Source organism: Hemiscyllium ocellatum, chromosome 26, assembly GCF_020745735.1.
Source record: "Hemiscyllium ocellatum isolate sHemOce1 chromosome 26, sHemOce1.pat.X.cur, whole genome shotgun sequence".
In the NCBI taxonomy this organism is placed as follows: domain Eukaryota; kingdom Metazoa; phylum Chordata; class Chondrichthyes; order Orectolobiformes; family Hemiscylliidae; genus Hemiscyllium; species Hemiscyllium ocellatum.
In genome coordinates this window covers 2,731,143-2,748,048 of record NC_083426.1, presented here as the reverse complement: position 1 = coordinate 2,748,048, position 16,906 = coordinate 2,731,143, and the positions used below count along the sequence as shown (strand labels likewise).

Genomic DNA, 16,906 nt, shown 5'->3' with positions numbered 1-16,906 from the left:
TCCTGGAATTCCCTCCCTAAGGGCATTGTGGGTCAGCCTACAGCACATGGACTGCAGCGGGTCAAGAAGGCAGCTCACCCCCACCTTCTCAAGGGGTAACTAGGGACAGGTAATCAATGCTGACCCAACCAGTAACACCCACATCCCACAAGAGAATTTCTAAAAACCATAACTATGCCTTTCTTTCCTTTTACCAGAGAGTGTTATCAGGTTGTGAGCACAGGAGGAGGCTGAATTAGGACTGAGACAGTTTGAACTGGTTGGCTAAGAAGTAAGGGACTTGTTTTTCTAAAGCCCCTTTAATATCTCGACAGTCAGTGAGTATTGTTTTGAAATGTAATCACTGTTATAATGTACAATCATGGAATCCAATTTGCTCTTTAACAAGCTCCTGGGCCGAGAATAATTCACTGCAATGCAAGGTGTTTTTGGAGACTAAATGAGATTTATTGTTTTGACACTAACATCTAATATTCTGCACAATACTGTACCAAAAAATGCTGTACCTTACAGTCACTGTGTAGTTACATATACACAAATACTCCGTACAATTAATTATTACAGCCTTCTTAATGCAGTGGCCTGAACACATCAACACCATTGGGTAGGGACTCCCCCAGCCATTAGTGAGCCAGATTCCTGATACTGAATGGTAGGGAGTCACAAGGAACTTGGCCAGACACTGCTCCCACTTCCCCACTGAAGCTGCTGGCTACATGTCGATGACCAATCTGGAATCTAACCCAAGGTTGTGTCTTGAGTGCATGGCTACAGGCTGTTCCACTGTAGCAAGCATCACATTTCACCTTAATGCTGTCCACTAGGGGCCAACTGAGAGTGATCAGCACTGGGTTCAGCCTGAATTTTACAGGGAACGAAGATTAACTGCACGCTGCTCTCATCCTTAGGGACACACCGGATCAGGGATCTCTCCCGGGAGCTTTCTTAGACTGGAGGGATCACATCTTGTGGAGGGTCATGCATATACCTATTGGGGTACTCTGCCAGTAGTCAGGGGCACACCTCCACTGTTGACCCAGATGTCTAATGACCAAGCCTCTGTTTGATATTAATCCAGGCTGGGGGAGGGATGAAGGAGCTGGGGAGGTGTGGCTGGTGGGAGAGTCTAACAGGAGAAACAGTTCATGTCCCGACTGTCACTCAGCCCACCTCACCCTCATTGTCAGACCACGAGTCGGACATTCAAAGGAAAGGAGTTTAAGGTGGGACCTTCCTCACGTCACTTGGCAATGGGGAATGTTTTCGTGTATCTCCCCGGTTTGTGAAGCTGAGGGCCAACCCTCAACACCAAGACTCCAAAACCGATTCCATTCCAGGCTGCCTGAACCTCCCTGAGCTGTGACCCTTGTGGATAACGATGGATTTGATTGGTCCCCGTGAGCCGTGAATCATCCGTGATCGCCTGACTCCCCCCAACATCCCCCCTCCTCAGTGTCACCCTCCTCTAGTCCTCAGGCCCCCTGTAATCCTAGTCCTGCCCTTCAGCCTCTCTCCTCTCCCTGCCCTGGAGGGGAGGGAATCAACTGGCCACTAGATTTAAAATGGGTTATAAATACTCGCACAAAGGGAGGGAGGGAGAGAGGGAGGGAGGGAGGGAGGGTCTGGGGGCTGACCTACAGCAGTGCAGCTCTCAGAGGCAGTCCAGAGGATACAGTATCTGGAGACAGTCCAGGCAGTGGGGGTATTTATAGTAGACCAGAAACCGGGATATCTACAGTGGTTCGGAGGAGGGTGGGGGTGTCTGTGATGGGTCAGAGGGGGGTTGGTGGGGGTAGGGATGTCTGTGATGGGTCAGGGGTGGTGGGGGTGTCTGTGATGGGTCAGAGGGGGGTGGGGGGTAGGGATGTCTGTGATGGGTCAGGGGTGGGGGGTGTCTGTGATGGGTAAGGGGGGGTGGGGGTGGATGTCTGTGATGGGTCGGGGGTTTCTGTGATGGGTCAGGGCTGGGCTGGGGGGTGTCTGTTATGGGTCAGGGGTGGAGGGGTGTCTGTGATGGGTCAGGAGTGGGGGTGGGTGGGGGGGGGCTGTGATGGGTCGGGGGTGGGGGCTGTATGTGATGGGTCAGGGGGGGTGGGGGTGGGGTGTGTCTGTGATGGCTCAGGGGTGGGGGTGAGTGGGGGATGTCTGTGGTGGGTCGGGGTGGGGGCTGTCTGTGATAGGTCGGGGGGTGTCTGTGATGGGTCGAGGGTGGGTGGGGGGTATCTGTGATGGGTTGAGGGTGGGTGGGGGATGTCTGTGGTGGGTCGGGGTGGGTAGGGGGGTGACTGTGATGGGTCGGGGGTGGGGGTGGGTGGGGTGCGTCTGTGGTGGGTCAGGGATGGGGGTGGGTGTCTGTGATGGGTCAGGGCTGGGGTTGGGTGGGGGGTCGGCGGTGGGAGTAGGTGGGGGTTATCTGATGGGTCGGGGGTAGGTTGGGGTGTCTGTGATGGGTCAGGGTGGGAGTGGGTGGGGTGTGTGTGTGATGGCTCGGGGTTGGGGGTGGGTGGGGTGTGTCCGTGGTGGGTTGGGGGTGGGTCTGTGATGAGCCATCATTCTCCCCACATGCCCCAGGATATTTTCGGTTGACTCCAATATTCAGTTTCTGGTGATGAAAGCTCAGTTATTGGTCACTGCGGAGGCTGTGCTCTGCAGCTCCATCTAATTCTCCCACTCGGTAAGTTAAAGGCTGGTTTTATTTATGGTCACATTTCACTGAGTGTGAGAGTTGGGGTGAGCCATTGACTGCAACAATATTCCAGGAAGTATCTCACTGTTCTCCGAAACGCACATAGTGGGGCAGGAGTATAGCGCAGGGGTTACTCTCTGGGAGCCTCGGTAAGTGCTTTGTACTCCTGTGTACAGGGTGGGGGGCTGGGGGAGGTCCTGGTTTCTGGTAGGAGCAGTGAAAACTGATGGAGTCCCACACATTCCCTGCTGTTTTCCGGGGGCAGGCCCTCAGAGAGCGAGGGTTCCAATGTCTTCCTACCATGGGACAGCCCCAGTCCTGCACTCACTCAGGAGAATGTAGCTGCGTTTCCACTGGGACAGTTGGGAGGGAGGGAGAGAGAGTGTTCACTGACTAAGGAATAAGAGTGACTTAAGGCTTGCTTCTCTCTCCTAACCCAGAAGCACTGAGCTCAATCGCAATTCCTGAGATCAGACACCTCAGCAGAGAGGGGAAGAGACTAACACTGCACTGTGCCGTGAAACCCTCTGCAACTGTGACAGCTTTGACAACTCTTCACATACAGGCATTTTCACGATAACATCATTCACCCTCTCAGACATGAGTCAAACACTGAGCACAAAAATACTGTCAACAGGCTGGAACAGTTCATTGACAAAATAAAAGGAATTACTAAGAATCAAAATTAATTTAAACATATCTAAGATCACAGATAAATGGATGAGAGATTCGGGATCAGGAAGCCAGTCTGTTGATTGTGCCGTGGCTCTTTCACAGTACAGCATCTGAGCGGGTCCAGGAATATCTCCCTTAAAAATAGTTTTCTTCAGCTAACCTACAAAACATTTCCAGTTTTCAATACCATGAATCTTTCAAAATATAATTCACCATTTACAATGAACTGTTCACAATAAAAGTCCATTAAAAAAAATTAAAAATTAATTGCAGCAATTGTAATTTCTTTGTGCTAAACTCTGCTGACAAGGCCGGGCTCCCGAGACACTTGAAAGGGAAAGCCTTGTTTTACGTTTCATACTATAAACATATTCAGCCTTCAAAAAAGTAACGTTAAATGCTAAGGAGGACACAGCCAGTCCTGGGTTCAATTTCTTTGAAGAACTGGTGGTTTTGCACACTCCATGTCGGGGAATGTGACTTTTTGGTGGTGAGTTTTTGAGCCAAAACAATGGCCCCAAAATACCCGTGTCACCGGAGCAGTCATGAAGATTCAACCAAAACAATAAAATTGTTACTCTTCAAGGCAACAAATAATTTTGCTTTTCCTTCAATAACCAAACTCGATGGCACGGGAGAAGTGTTGAATCCTGTGGGTACATGGGCAAAACTCTGGGGAGTGATGGATTTCCCAACGTTGGAGAGAGTGATGGAGCACACACCGACTCCATGGTTTATTTGGTTTGAAGGACTGAGTAAAGTCTGTGTTAGGTTTGTTCCGAGTTTCACTGTGAAGACTGAAATGTTATACTGAAGCAAACGTGGGCCTTTGCTAGTTCGATGCATCATGAGAAATGGGAGGAAGACCGAGAGTTCACGGTAAGTCAGGACAGATTGGCATTCTGGGTGGAAATCTGCGCCAAACACTGATCACGTCTCCAGCTCAACGTTGATTGAAGATGCCAGTTTGGTCCCCCATTTCCCTGTTTGCAAACAATCAAGACAGGAACTCCTTGACTCCAGCGAGGCGCTCACACAGTGCAGGACTTGTCTGTCGGTTGCTGTGTAGTCGGTGAGCCGAGGCTGGGGGCGCTCGGGTTGGTTTTTGGAAAGACGACAGGTTTGGGCCTGAGAGCGGGCGGTTTCACCTGGGCTGCTATCTTCACCGACTTCACTGGCCGGAAGGTGCATGGCATATCCCCAGAGGAACTGGCACTCCTCTGCAGAGAGGACTCCGAGTCCTTCAGGATGCGGGAATGGAGGGGGCTGGAAGGTTCCGATGTGGGAGCCATCGATGGAGATGTCTTCATGGGTTCCAGCGTGTCTAGGACCACATCAGGGGCATGTTTCACTGTACTCTGACGCTCCAGTTCCCGGAGCTCATTCAGGGCTGAATTCATTGTGGCCTCGATATCCTGCAAAACAAAATTTCCCAAAATATTAGAAAGGACCAAACAGGAACCTGAGGGATTCGCTGAGGCAGCCAAAAGGTAGGCGCAAAATCAAACAGAAAAAATATGTGGATGCTGAAAATCAAAAACAAAAACAGAAGTTGCTGGAAAAACACAGCAGGTCTGGAAGCATCTGTGGAGAGAAATCGGAGTTAACGTTTTGGGTTGAGTGACCCTTATGGGGAAACATTAATTTTGATTTCTCTCTCCAGATGCTGCCTGACCTGCTGAGCTTAACTAGCCATATGTTCAATATAAATAGCACAGAAATGATATGGGAACAGTGACTACACTAAAAATAAAACAATAACAAATTACTGGAAAAACACAGGAAGTCTGGCAGCATCTGTGGAGAGAAAGTGACCCTTCTCCATAACACTGAAGGTAAAGCGAGTTGGAATGGGCTGAAGACATGGAAGACACTTTATAAATTAGTCTGTATCATCACATATCTGAGAGTTCCATTTCTATCACCACACAGGAATATCCTTGTGCTGCCCATATGTAACACAAGTTAGATCCATGGATTCTGTTTACTAGGAGGTGTCTGGGATTTATTCATTGCTGAACTAACACACACAGGACGGAGTTATCTCCACACACAGCACAAGCACACAGAATAGGTGATGCTTCTGGTCATGTGATGCCAAGTACCTGACTCATCTGCATAAAGCGCTTCTTAAAGGGACATCATGCTTAAAGCTATAACATCATGTCATTCTAATTTCAGTTTCCTCTCCCACCCTGCCTTATGATATTTTCACCATTTCAACCACAGTATTTTAAACCTTAATCCTTTAAAAAGGTCTGACTTTCTAGGGAATAAGGAATGGGGAAGAAACCAGTTCGCCACCCTCTAATTGGGAGGGAGATCCGGTGATCACTAGGAATTGGGTACGTCACTCAGTGATCATGCCAACAGACCACTAGCTGCTGTGAACTGTAGTCGGTCAGATTAAAGCCAGTGAATGGAATAATAGGCAGAAGACAAGGCCAACAGATTTTTATTGCCAAGTTGATTATGTCATCATTCCTAACATTGGAATCAACTAATGGATCATATTGGTATTTATATATTCCAGTTACAGACACAGGACTGGGCAGTGCGTACTTGTGTCCCTCATACACAGGACTGGGCAGTGTGTTCTTATGTCCATCATACACAGGACTGGGCAGTGTGTACTTGTGTCCGTCATACACAGGACTGGGCAGTGTGTATTTGTGTCCGTCATAGACCAGGACTGGGCAGTGCGTACTTGTGTCCCTCATACACAGGACTGGGCAGTGTGTTCTTATGTCCATCATACACAGGACTGGGCAGTGTGTACTTGTGTCCGTCATACACAGGACTGGGCAGTGTGTACTTGTGTCTGTCATAGACCAGGACTGGGCAGTGCGTACTTGTGTCCCTCATACACAGGACTGGGCAGTGTGTTCTTATGTCCATCATACACAGGACTGGGCAGTGTGTACTTGTGTCCGTCATACACAGGACTGGGCAGTGTGTACTTGTGTCCGTCATAGACCAGGACTGGGCAGTGCGTACTTGTGTCCCTCATACACAGGACTGGGCAGTGTGTTCTTATGTCCATCATACACAGGACTGGGCAGTGTGTACTTGTGTCCGTCATACACAGGACTGGGCAGTGTGTTCTTATGTCCATCATACACAGGACTGGGCAGTGTGTTCTTATGTCCATCATACACAGGACTGGGCAGTGTGTACTTGTGTCCGTCATACACAGGACTGGGCAGTGTGTTCTTATGTCCATCATACACAGGACTGGGCAGTGTGTACTTGTGTCCGTCATACACAGGACTGGGCAGTGTGTACTTGTGTCTGTCATAGACCAGGACTGGGCAGTGTGTACTTGTGTCCGTCATACACAGGACTGGGCAGTGTGTACTTGTGTCCGTCATAGACCAGGACTGGGCAGTGCGTACTTGTGTCCCTCATACACAGGACTGGGCAGTGTGTTCTTATGTCCATCATACACAGGACTGGGCAGTGTGTACTTGTGTCCGTCATACACAGGACTGGGCAGTGTGTACTTGTGTCCGTCATACACAGGACTGGGCAGTGTGTACTTGTGTCCGTCATACACAGGACTGGGCAGTGTGTACTTGTGTCCGTCATAGACCAGGACTGGGCAGTGTGTACTTGTGTCCGTCATAGACCAGGACTGGGCAGTGTGTACTTGTGTCCGTCACAGACCAGGACTGGGCAGTGTGTACTTGTGTCCATCATACACAGGACTGGGCAGTGTGTACTTGTGTCCATCATACACAGGACTGGGCAGTATGTACAGACCATTTATTCACAATATAATGCACCCCAGATATACTCAGGAACTGTGGATGCTGGAAATCAAAAACAAAAACAGAAATTGCTGGAGGAAGAATGCAGGTCCAGCAGCATATTCAGAGAGAAAGCATAGTCAATGTTTTGGGTCATGTTTAGAATAAGGGTCACTGGACACAAAACATTATCTCGACTTTCTCTCCATAGCTGCTGCTAGGCCTGCTGGGTTTCTCCTGAAACGTGTCAATGTTTACAAAGCCCAGTTATGTACAAGGTGGAGTTTACACTCGCAGCTACACACAGGATGGTGTAGTGTTTAACATCCCAGCCACACACAGGACGGTGTAGTGTTTAACATCCCAGTCACACACAGGACGGTGCAGTGTTTAATATCCCAGCCACACACAGGACGGTGCAGTGTTTAATATCCCAGCCACACACAGGACGGTGTAGTGTTTAACATCCCAGCCACACACAGGACAGAGCAGTGTTTAACATCCCAGCTACACACAGGACGGTGTAGTGTTTAACATCCCAGTCACACACAGGACGGTGTAGTGTTTAACATCTCAGGCACACACAGGACGGTGTAGTGTTTAACATCCCAGCTACACACAGGACGGTGTAGTGTTTAACATCCCAGCTACACACAGGACGGTGTAGTGTTTAACATCCCAGTCACACACAGGACGGTGCAGTGTTTAATATCCCAGCCACACACAGGACGGTGCAGTGTTTAATATCCCAGCCACACACAGGACGGTGTAGTGTTTAACATCCCAGCCACACACAGGACAGAGCAGTGTTTAACATCCCAGCTACACACAGGATGGTGTAGTGTTTAACATCCCAGCCACGCACAGGACGGTGTAGTGTTTAACATCCCAGCCACACACAGGACGGTGTAGTGTTTAACATCTCAGGCACACACAGGACGGTGCAGTGTTTACAATCCCAGCTATACACAGGACGGTGCAGTGTTTAACATCCCAATTACACACAGGACGGTGCAGTGTTTAACGTCCCAGCCACACATGGGATGGTGCAGTGTTTAACATCCCAGCGACATACAGGACGATATAATGTTTAACATCCCAGCTACACACAGGACGGTGCAATGTTTAACATCCCAGCTACACACAGGACGGTGCAGTGTTTACAATCCCAGCTATACACAGGACGGTGTAGTGTTTACAATCCCAGCTATACACAGGACGGTGCAGTGTTTACAGTCTAACATTTGATTCACATGGCTGTAGTATTGCCGAGCCAGTCTCTTGAGATTTCAGACACCTCCCGATGGGAGGACACCTTTTCCTTGTTTCCCGGCTGTGGTCTGAGTTATGGAACGAATTGGGGGAAGGGTAGGTGTGAGAAAAAAATCAACATGTACAAAAAGATTCTGAAGAAAAAGCAAATATATGTTGAAGAGAAAAAGCCTTGTGATTCTGTGCCATAACTTGCAGAGTCTGGAATGCTTTGTTGAAAACATAAAAATAAACAAAACAATTATTGTGATTTCAAAAGAATTTGTGTGGGGCTTGAGGTAATGGAGGATTACATTACAATCATTCAAGGGGCCCATGGCAACACAAGGGTTTTCTAGATACCAATGATCAAAGTGAAATTCCCAGTGCTCCTGGCCAATTCCTGCTGCAGTATATTGTTAACACATTAGACAGACAAACAGCTCAGTCAGTACACCCAGCCTTCAGCAGGGAACACTGCTAACTTTTCCTTGTATTTGCATTTTCCAGGAAACCCAATTCCACTTTCTCCCCCTTCTCCTTCAGATATCGCACACTAGCATCAGTTTGACGTAACTTCAGAGCTGACAAAATTCCCAAGAAACAAAGCTCACATCTCTCCCCAACTGCACCACCCCCATCATCGTAAATCACTCAACAGTTACTCAAAGTCCCCAGACAGTAACACTATCCTCAGGATTGTGTTCCACCACTGAATGCACATCAATAAAAGAACTTATGAACACATTGCTTTCTCTTGTGTGACAATTAACCAAGAGCTTTCTGTTCTGTAGATGTTGTGCTGTCTGCTGTACATTTGGCAGCAATGACAAGGAAACCTTTGACTCCACAGAAAATAATATTCTAAAACTGGCAGAGGAGCGATGGAACTGGGGCTACAGATTCACAAATCATTACAAATAATAATGTGCATTAACAAGGCCATCAATAGCTCAATACTTTGTTGGTGGATTAGTGGGCGAAAGCTTGGCGGTGCTGAATGAACCTTGGGAGAAACTGCTTGACTACAAATTCTTTTGTTAATCTTAATTAGTGTAGACCAGAACTTGAATAATCTTGAAAAAGGACACACTTTGTCAAAGTTTTTATAACTAGTATTCATCAGGAGAGTTTGCAAAAAGTGAATATAGGAGGCGTGGTTAGTAAGTTTGCAGATGACACCAAAATTGGAGGTGTCATGGACCGTGAAGAAGGTTACCGCAGAGTACAACAGGACCTTGATCAGATGGGCCAAAGGGCTGAGGAGTGGCAGATGGAATTTAATTTAGATAAATGGCAAATGCTGCATTTTGGAAAGGCAAATCAGGGCAGGGCTTACACACTTAATGGCAAGTCCCCAGGGAGTGTGGCTGAACTAAGAGATCTTAGAGTACAGCTTCATAACTCCTTGAAAGTGGAGTCGCAGGTAGATAGGATAGTGAAGAAGGTGTTTGGTATGCTTTCCTTTATTGGTCGGAGTATTGGGCATTGGAGTTGGGAGGTCATGTTGCGGCTGTACAGGACATTGGCGAGGCCACTTTTGGAATATTGTGTGCAATTCTGGTCTCCCTGCTACAGGAAGGATGTTGTGAAACTTGGAAAGATTGCAGAAAAGGTTTACAAGGACTTTGCCAGGGTTGGAGGATCTGAGCTACAGGGAGAGGCTGAACAGGCTGGGGCTGTTTTCCCTGGAGCATCAGAGGCTGAGGGGTGACCTCATAGAGGTTTATAAAATCATGAGGGGCATGGACTGGGCAGGGGAGCCCAAAACTAGATGGCATAGGTTTAAGTTAGAGGGGAAAGACTTAAAAGGAACTTGAGGGGCAATTTTTTTCATGCAGAGTGTTTTCTCCTCCATTCACAGGATGAGGATGTCATTGGCTCGACCAGCATTTATTGCCCTAATTATTTAGAGTCCGTCATATTGCTTGGGTCTGGAGTCACATGTTGGCCAGTCTAGGTATGAATAGCAGTTCTTCCTTAACCAGCTGGGCTTTTCCAAACAATTGGCTCTGGATTCATGGTCATTATTAGACTCTTAATCCCAGATTTATTTTTCTTGAATTTAATTTCCACAATCTTCCACGGCAGAATTTGAACCTGGGTCCCCAGAACATTACCTGGGGTCTCTGAATTAACAGCTCAGCAATAATATCACCAGGCTATCATTAGGGTGGTGCGTGTATAGAATGAGCTGCCAGAGGAAGTAGTGGAGGTTGGTACAACTACACCATTTAAAAGGCATCTGGATGGGTGTATGAATAGGAAGGCTTTAGAGAGATGTGAGCCAAATACTGATAAATAGGACTGGATGAAGTTAGGATATCTGGTCAGCATGGATGAGTTGGACTGAAAGCTCTGTTTCCATGCTGCGTACGGGTGGTTCTGATATAATGTGATAGTTCCGTTCTCATGCGGTCTCATGTGCAGAGGAAACTCCATTATCCAGTATTTGATTATCTGAATATCGGGTTATCTGGCAAGATCGCAAGGTCCCGATGCTGAGCTAAACTATTGTTATCCAGTATTTGATTATCTGGAATTCGGTTAACCGAACGAAATGCTCCCTGCCTATGTCCTTCAGATAATCGAGGTTCCTCTGTAATAAGAAAATTGTGCAGTCACAACGCCATTTAAACTAATGGGGCCAGAATTGCGTTATAACAATACAGTAAAAAATGAGGTCTGCAGATGCTGGAGATCACAGCTGCAAATGTGTTGCTGGTCAAAGCACAGCGGGCCGGGCAGCATCTCAGGAATAGAGAATTTGAGGCCCCAAGGACCCACACCTCCACACTCACTTCCCTCCAAGGCCCCAAGGGATCCTTCCATATCTGCCACAAGTTCACCTGTACCTCCACACACATCATCTATTGCATCCGCTGCACCCGATGTGGCCTCCTCTATATTGGGGAGACAGGCCGCTTACTTGCGGAACGCTTCAGAGAACACCTCCGGGCCGCCCGAACCAACCAACCCAATCACCCCGTGGCTCAACACTTTAACTCTCCCTCCCACTCCACCGAGGACATGCAGGTCCTTGGACTCCTCCACCGGCAGAACACAACAACACGACGGCTGGAGGAGGAGCGCCTCATCTTCCGCCTGGGAACCCTTCAACCACAAGGTATGAATTCAGATTTCTCCAGTTTCCTCATTTCCCCTCCCCCCACCTTGTCTCAGTCGGTTCCCTCAACTCAGCACCGCCCTCCTAACCTGCAATCCTCTTCCTGACCTCTCCGCCCCCACCCCACTCCGGCCTATCACCCTCACCTTGACCTCCTTCCACCTATCCCACCTCCATCGCCCCTCCCCCTAGTCCCTCCTCCCTACCCTTTATCTTAGCCTGCTTGGCTCTCTCTCTCTCTTATTCCTGATGAAGGGCTTATGCTCGAAACGTCGAATTCTCTATTCCTGAGATGCTGCCTAACCTGCTGTGCTTTGACCAGCAACACATTTGCAGTTATAACAATACAGGTAAGGAAGGTACACATTCTACCAATTCGTCAATCTTATTAAAGCCAATCCACATTGCAGAAACACGTTATAGCAGAACTGGCTGCACCTCTATGACATAAAACACCAAGGTAAAGGAGAACAACACTTTGCGATGAGAAAAGAGTGCTGATTGGTTGGTAAAAAAAGGTCTACAACTGGTAGAGATGTTGCCATGGAGAATGCAGCATCATTTAACGGGTGTATCCGATATGGCAGCAGCTCTACCAACCAGAGTCTAGCAGCTCACCAATTAGCACCGGTTTCTCATCCAGTATACAATATTGTTTGAATCAACGTGTTTTTTTGCTGATTGGCAGGAAATAGCAAGCGGGAGTTCCACTGGAGTGTGGGGTAGGATCTCAGCTCAGGTGAGGGGACTGAAGGCAGAGGGTGGCAAAATTCACAGATAACACACAGATAGGTCGGGGTGTACATTGTGAAAAAGACTGAAGGAGGTTGGAGGTCAATCTAAGAGGTTGAGTGAGTGGGCAAAACTCCAGCAGATGGAGTATAACATGGGAAAATATGAAATGCTTCACTGGTGTGATCAGTAATAAAGCAGAATATTATTTAAGCAAAGAACGGTTGCAGGGTTTGTTGTCCTCATGGGTGAGACACTAAATGTAAGGTATACTGGTACAGCAAATGATTCACAAGTCTAATGGAATGTTATCCTTTGTTCTGAAAGGAAATGAACATTAAAGGAAAGAGCAAATTCCTGCAGCAGCTAGAATCTGTACAGAAAATAAAACGTGCTGGAGATTACAGTGGGTCAGGCAGTATCCATAGAGAGAGAGCAAGCTAATGATTCAACTCTCAATGACTCTTCATCTGAGCTCTTCATCTGGACTTGAAATGGTAGCTTGCTCTCTCTCTCCATGATGCTTCTGAGCTGCTGTGACCTCCAGCATTTTTTTTGTTTGTCATGAAAGTAAGGATGTTGGCTTTCAATGACACAGAGCATTGGAGAGACCAGGTCTGGAATAACATGTACAGATTTTGGTCTCCTTAATGAAGGATGCAAATACATTGAAGGATGATTACCAGATTGATGCCTGGAATGAGTGGGTGGACTCTGAAGGACAAGTTGACAGGCTGACTTTGTAGCTACTGGAGTTTAGAGAGTGGGGAGGGGGGGGAGGAAGGACTGGTTGAATTGTAGGCAAGTCCCAAACAAGGGGACACTGTTTAAAATTAGGGATTACCCTCTTGGAAGAATTTTTTTCAGTGAGGGTTTGGAACTCTACTTCAGGAGGTGGAGGAGGTTGGGGAAGGGGTGGTGTCATTAAATATTGTGATGGTGGAGTTTCAGAGAGTTCCTTGCCTGAGTAGCATTGAAGAATTATCAGGGAGAGGTGGGAATGGAGAACTCAAAACACAGGCAGGTCAGCCATGATCTAATCAAACAGTGAAGCACATTCGAAGGGCTGAATGGCCTGTGGTTCAAAAGTAGACAATGATAACCACAGTCCAGATTAGCATGTTGCTGGGAAAGCACAGCAGGTCAGGCAGCATCTGAGGAGCAGGAAAATCAATGTTTTGGGAAAACCTGATGAAAGGGCTTTTGCCTGAAATGTTGATTCTCCTGCTCCTCGGACGCTGCCTGACCTGCTGTGCTTTTCCAGCACCATGCTAATCTGGACTCTGATCTCCAGCATCTGCAGTCCCCACTTTTGCCTAATGATTACCACAGTAACTGGTAAAGCTCAGTGAGTGCCTATCAGCCTCCCCATACCCCTGCACTTCGGGCTGCACAGGGTGAAGATGGGGGCCAACCAGCTTTGTGGGAGCCAGATGAAAGAAAGCAAGATGGTACCTGGGCAATTGTCTCCGGGTCCAGCGGCTTGTGGTTACTGAAGCTCTTGGACCTCCCGGCTGCCATTGCCTTGCGAACCTGTGGGCTGTCGACCCTATTGCCTGAGGGCCGGCGGGTCACAGCGTTGGGACCCCCGTGTACCATCGCTGACCGTTTGTCCACTGTCTCCTTGTTGCTGTTTGGGGGAACCTGGGTGGAGCTCCGGAGACTGGCTGAGGTTTGTGGTTCTCTGTCTGCAGGAGCAGGCACGAGCCCATGGCCAGCGATGCCAGGTCCTTCAGCGGAACGGAAAGAGCGTCGGACACTACCAACCTCGGCCTTCTTCTTCTGCCTGGGTCAATAATCCAAAAGGAACAACTTACAACCAGAGAACAGTACAGTATCGGAGGCCATTCAGCCTATTATAGGCTGTGCTTACACTTAGAATCATAGAATCCCTGCAGCACTGAAAGAGGCCATTCAGCCCATCGAGTCACACTGACCCCTGAAGAACATCCCATCCAGACCCAGCTCCTTACTCTCGAATTCCCATGACCAACCCAGCACATCCCTGCACTGTGGGAGGAAACCCACAAATACACCAAGAGAATTTGTAAACTCCGCACAGAGAGTCACCCAAGGCTGGAATTGAACCCGGGTCCCTGGCTTTGTGACACAGCAGCGCTAACCACTGAGCCACCCACTGTCAAAGAGCTTTTCAGTTAATCCCACACTCGTACCCTTCACCCAAACTGCAGTGATTCCTCAGCTCCTCCTAGTATTTATCCAAACAGCGAATCTACAATTGGATTCGTAACCATCACCAATCCATCAGTGCAGGTCGCTCTGCAAATGAAATCCTCTGGGTTCATCATCACTGGGTAGCTCTGAGAGAGCCACACAACCCTTTCCGCACTGATTCCCGGTATGGCTGAGAATAGTTACAGAGCCCCCTGGAGCTGCTCCCTGTCGTAGACAAGCCGAACGGCAAACCCTCTCTCTGTTTTCACACCGTATGTTCCCATTTTCAAACACATTCATTTCTGACCTGTTCAAGTTTGCCAAGTAGATATCAGCAACATGTCCCGTTGGTGAACTGACACTGCCTTTACACAGGGGCTGTTCCACTGGGGGAGGGGCACTGCTCGGCTCAATGTCATCCTTTGGGCTCAACCGGTCAGAGAATGTATCATCACTGAGTGAGAGAGCGAGGGAGGGGGTTGAGGGATGGGGGGGGAGGTGGATGGAGAGAGAGATATAAAGATTATGTCCCTACATATAAACATAAAACATCAATTTAAAAGTACTCTGAACATAAAGTATAAAAACAACTGGAATAATTTTCCGAAGACTCCACGGGTTCGCGTTTGGGTAGTTCAATGTCTTACCCCCTCAGATGGTTATTAACACTCAATGAAACTCCCCCTGGGAACGCCCTTCAAACTGAGACACATGACCCCCCCCCCCCTCCCCCCACAGATGTCCCCCACCCCCATCCACAAATCCATCTCTAGAGTTGCTGGCGAATCAGAGGCCAGCATCTCTTTTGCACAGTGGTGCCATCAAGGAGGGAATTACAGCCCAGGGAGGCCCAGGCTCACGCAGGATGGATCAGGCTGAAGGTGGCTGACGACAAGAGAGATCTCATGAGTTGGAGGCTGTGGGGAAGGGGTTGTGAAGCGGAATTGGCTGCAAGGGTGAGTGAGGGTGCAGGATCCACTTCAGCTCTCGATGCCAAGTACCTCTCGGTGCCTTAGATACAGGGTCATATCCTGGCAACAACTGTCCATTTAAGGACCTCAACTGGATCTTCCCACCTCCGCCTGCAAATTCCCTTCCAACCCACTCACCATTCTGACTTAGAAGTTTATCGCTGTTCCTTCAGTGTCACTGAGTGAAAGTCCTGGAATTCCCTCCCTCATTGCATTGTGGGTCAACCTACAGCACAAGGACTGCAGCAGTTCAAGATGGCAGCTCATCCCCACCTTTTCAAGGGGCAACTAGGGAAGGGCAATAAATGCTAGTGTAGTCAGAGACACCTGAGTCTCACAAATGATTAAAATAAATTGTGTTGGAGGTAGGAAGGTGCTGGAGTTGCCTCCCACATGGATCAGATCAAAGTAAAGCAAGCCAGAAAAGAACTGAACAGAGGATTGAGTGACAAACTGCTGAAATATTGCGAAGGCTTGGCATCTGCTTTCTCAGAAGGTGTTTAATAAAGTGTCTCACAAGAAACTCATTACAAATATTCAGCCTGTGGCTCTTGAGTAAATATAGTAACAGGGAGAGAAAGCTGATCAACAAACAGGAAGCAAACAGCTTATTGTCGAAGGGACAGGAACTGGATCAATCTGGGCACCCCCTCCCCATATGGGTAAATCCAATTCTGTCCTCGGTGTTAATGACCCTTCAACTTGGAAGACATTATAAAAAGTGACAAACAGCAGGTCGGATGAGAGAAAACAGCAGATAGGAGGCAAATGAATGAAATGTGAATAAAAAAATGTGGCAAAACATTGTAAGAGGCATGAGTAGGAGTGGAAATGTGCAAGCAACAGAGAGCGCCCACAGGCTTCGGAAATGAACACAGGGTTCGATTAGAAAATGATGCGCAAGTGGGAGCTGAGGAAGATTATTTGTACGAGACAGAGAGGGAGGGGGAAGGTTGTTTTCAGAATGGAGGCCTGGAACCAGTGGTGTGCCACAGGGATCAGTGGTGGGTCCACTTCTGTTGGTCATTTACATAAACAATTTGAATGAGAATGTAGGAGATATGGATTGTTAAGTTGCGATTAACACTAAGATTTGGAATATAGTGGACAGTGAAGAAGGCTATCAAAGATTACAGAGCGGTCTTGATCAAATGGGTCAATGGGCCAAGGAGTGGCAGATGGAATTTAATTTGGATAAATGTGAGGTAAAACTAAAAAGGACAGGACTTATACAGTTAATGGTAAAACCCTGGGTGGTGCTGCAGAACAGAGACACGTAGGGATTCAGGTACATAATTCTGTGGAAGTTAGTCACAGTTAGAGAGGGTGGTTACAAAGGCATTTAGCTCAGACCTTTGAGTATAGGAATTGGGATGTCATGTCTATAAAATTATGAAATGCATCGATAGGATTGATGGTCAGAATTTTTTTCCCTAGAGTGGAAATGTCGAATACTAGGCGGCATGCATTTAAGGTGCGAGGGGCAAAGGTCAAAGGAGATGTGAGGGGCTAGTGTTTTGCTCAGAGTGGTTGGAGTGTG

At 47.9% G+C, this 16,906-nt stretch overlaps 1 protein-coding gene across 3 annotated transcripts in view; it reads right to left on the bottom strand.

Annotated features, from left to right (window-relative positions):
- Positions 1 to 436: 436 nt before the first annotated feature.
- Positions 437 to 16,906, bottom strand: part of srgap2 (SLIT-ROBO Rho GTPase activating protein 2) — a 230,400-nt gene continuing 213,930 nt past the window's right edge. For all 3 annotated transcript variants that reach the window (XM_060845267.1, XM_060845268.1, XM_060845269.1), the window contains 3 exons: positions 14,703 to 14,849; positions 13,676 to 14,006; positions 437 to 4,776 (listed from right to left, as the gene is read on the bottom strand). In XM_060845267.1, coding sequence (XP_060701250.1) covers positions 4,393 to 4,776; positions 13,676 to 14,006; positions 14,703 to 14,849 — 862 coding nt within the window. In that variant the 3' untranslated portion in view covers positions 437 to 4,392. The remainder of the gene's footprint in view (positions 4,777 to 13,675; positions 14,007 to 14,702; positions 14,850 to 16,906) is intronic.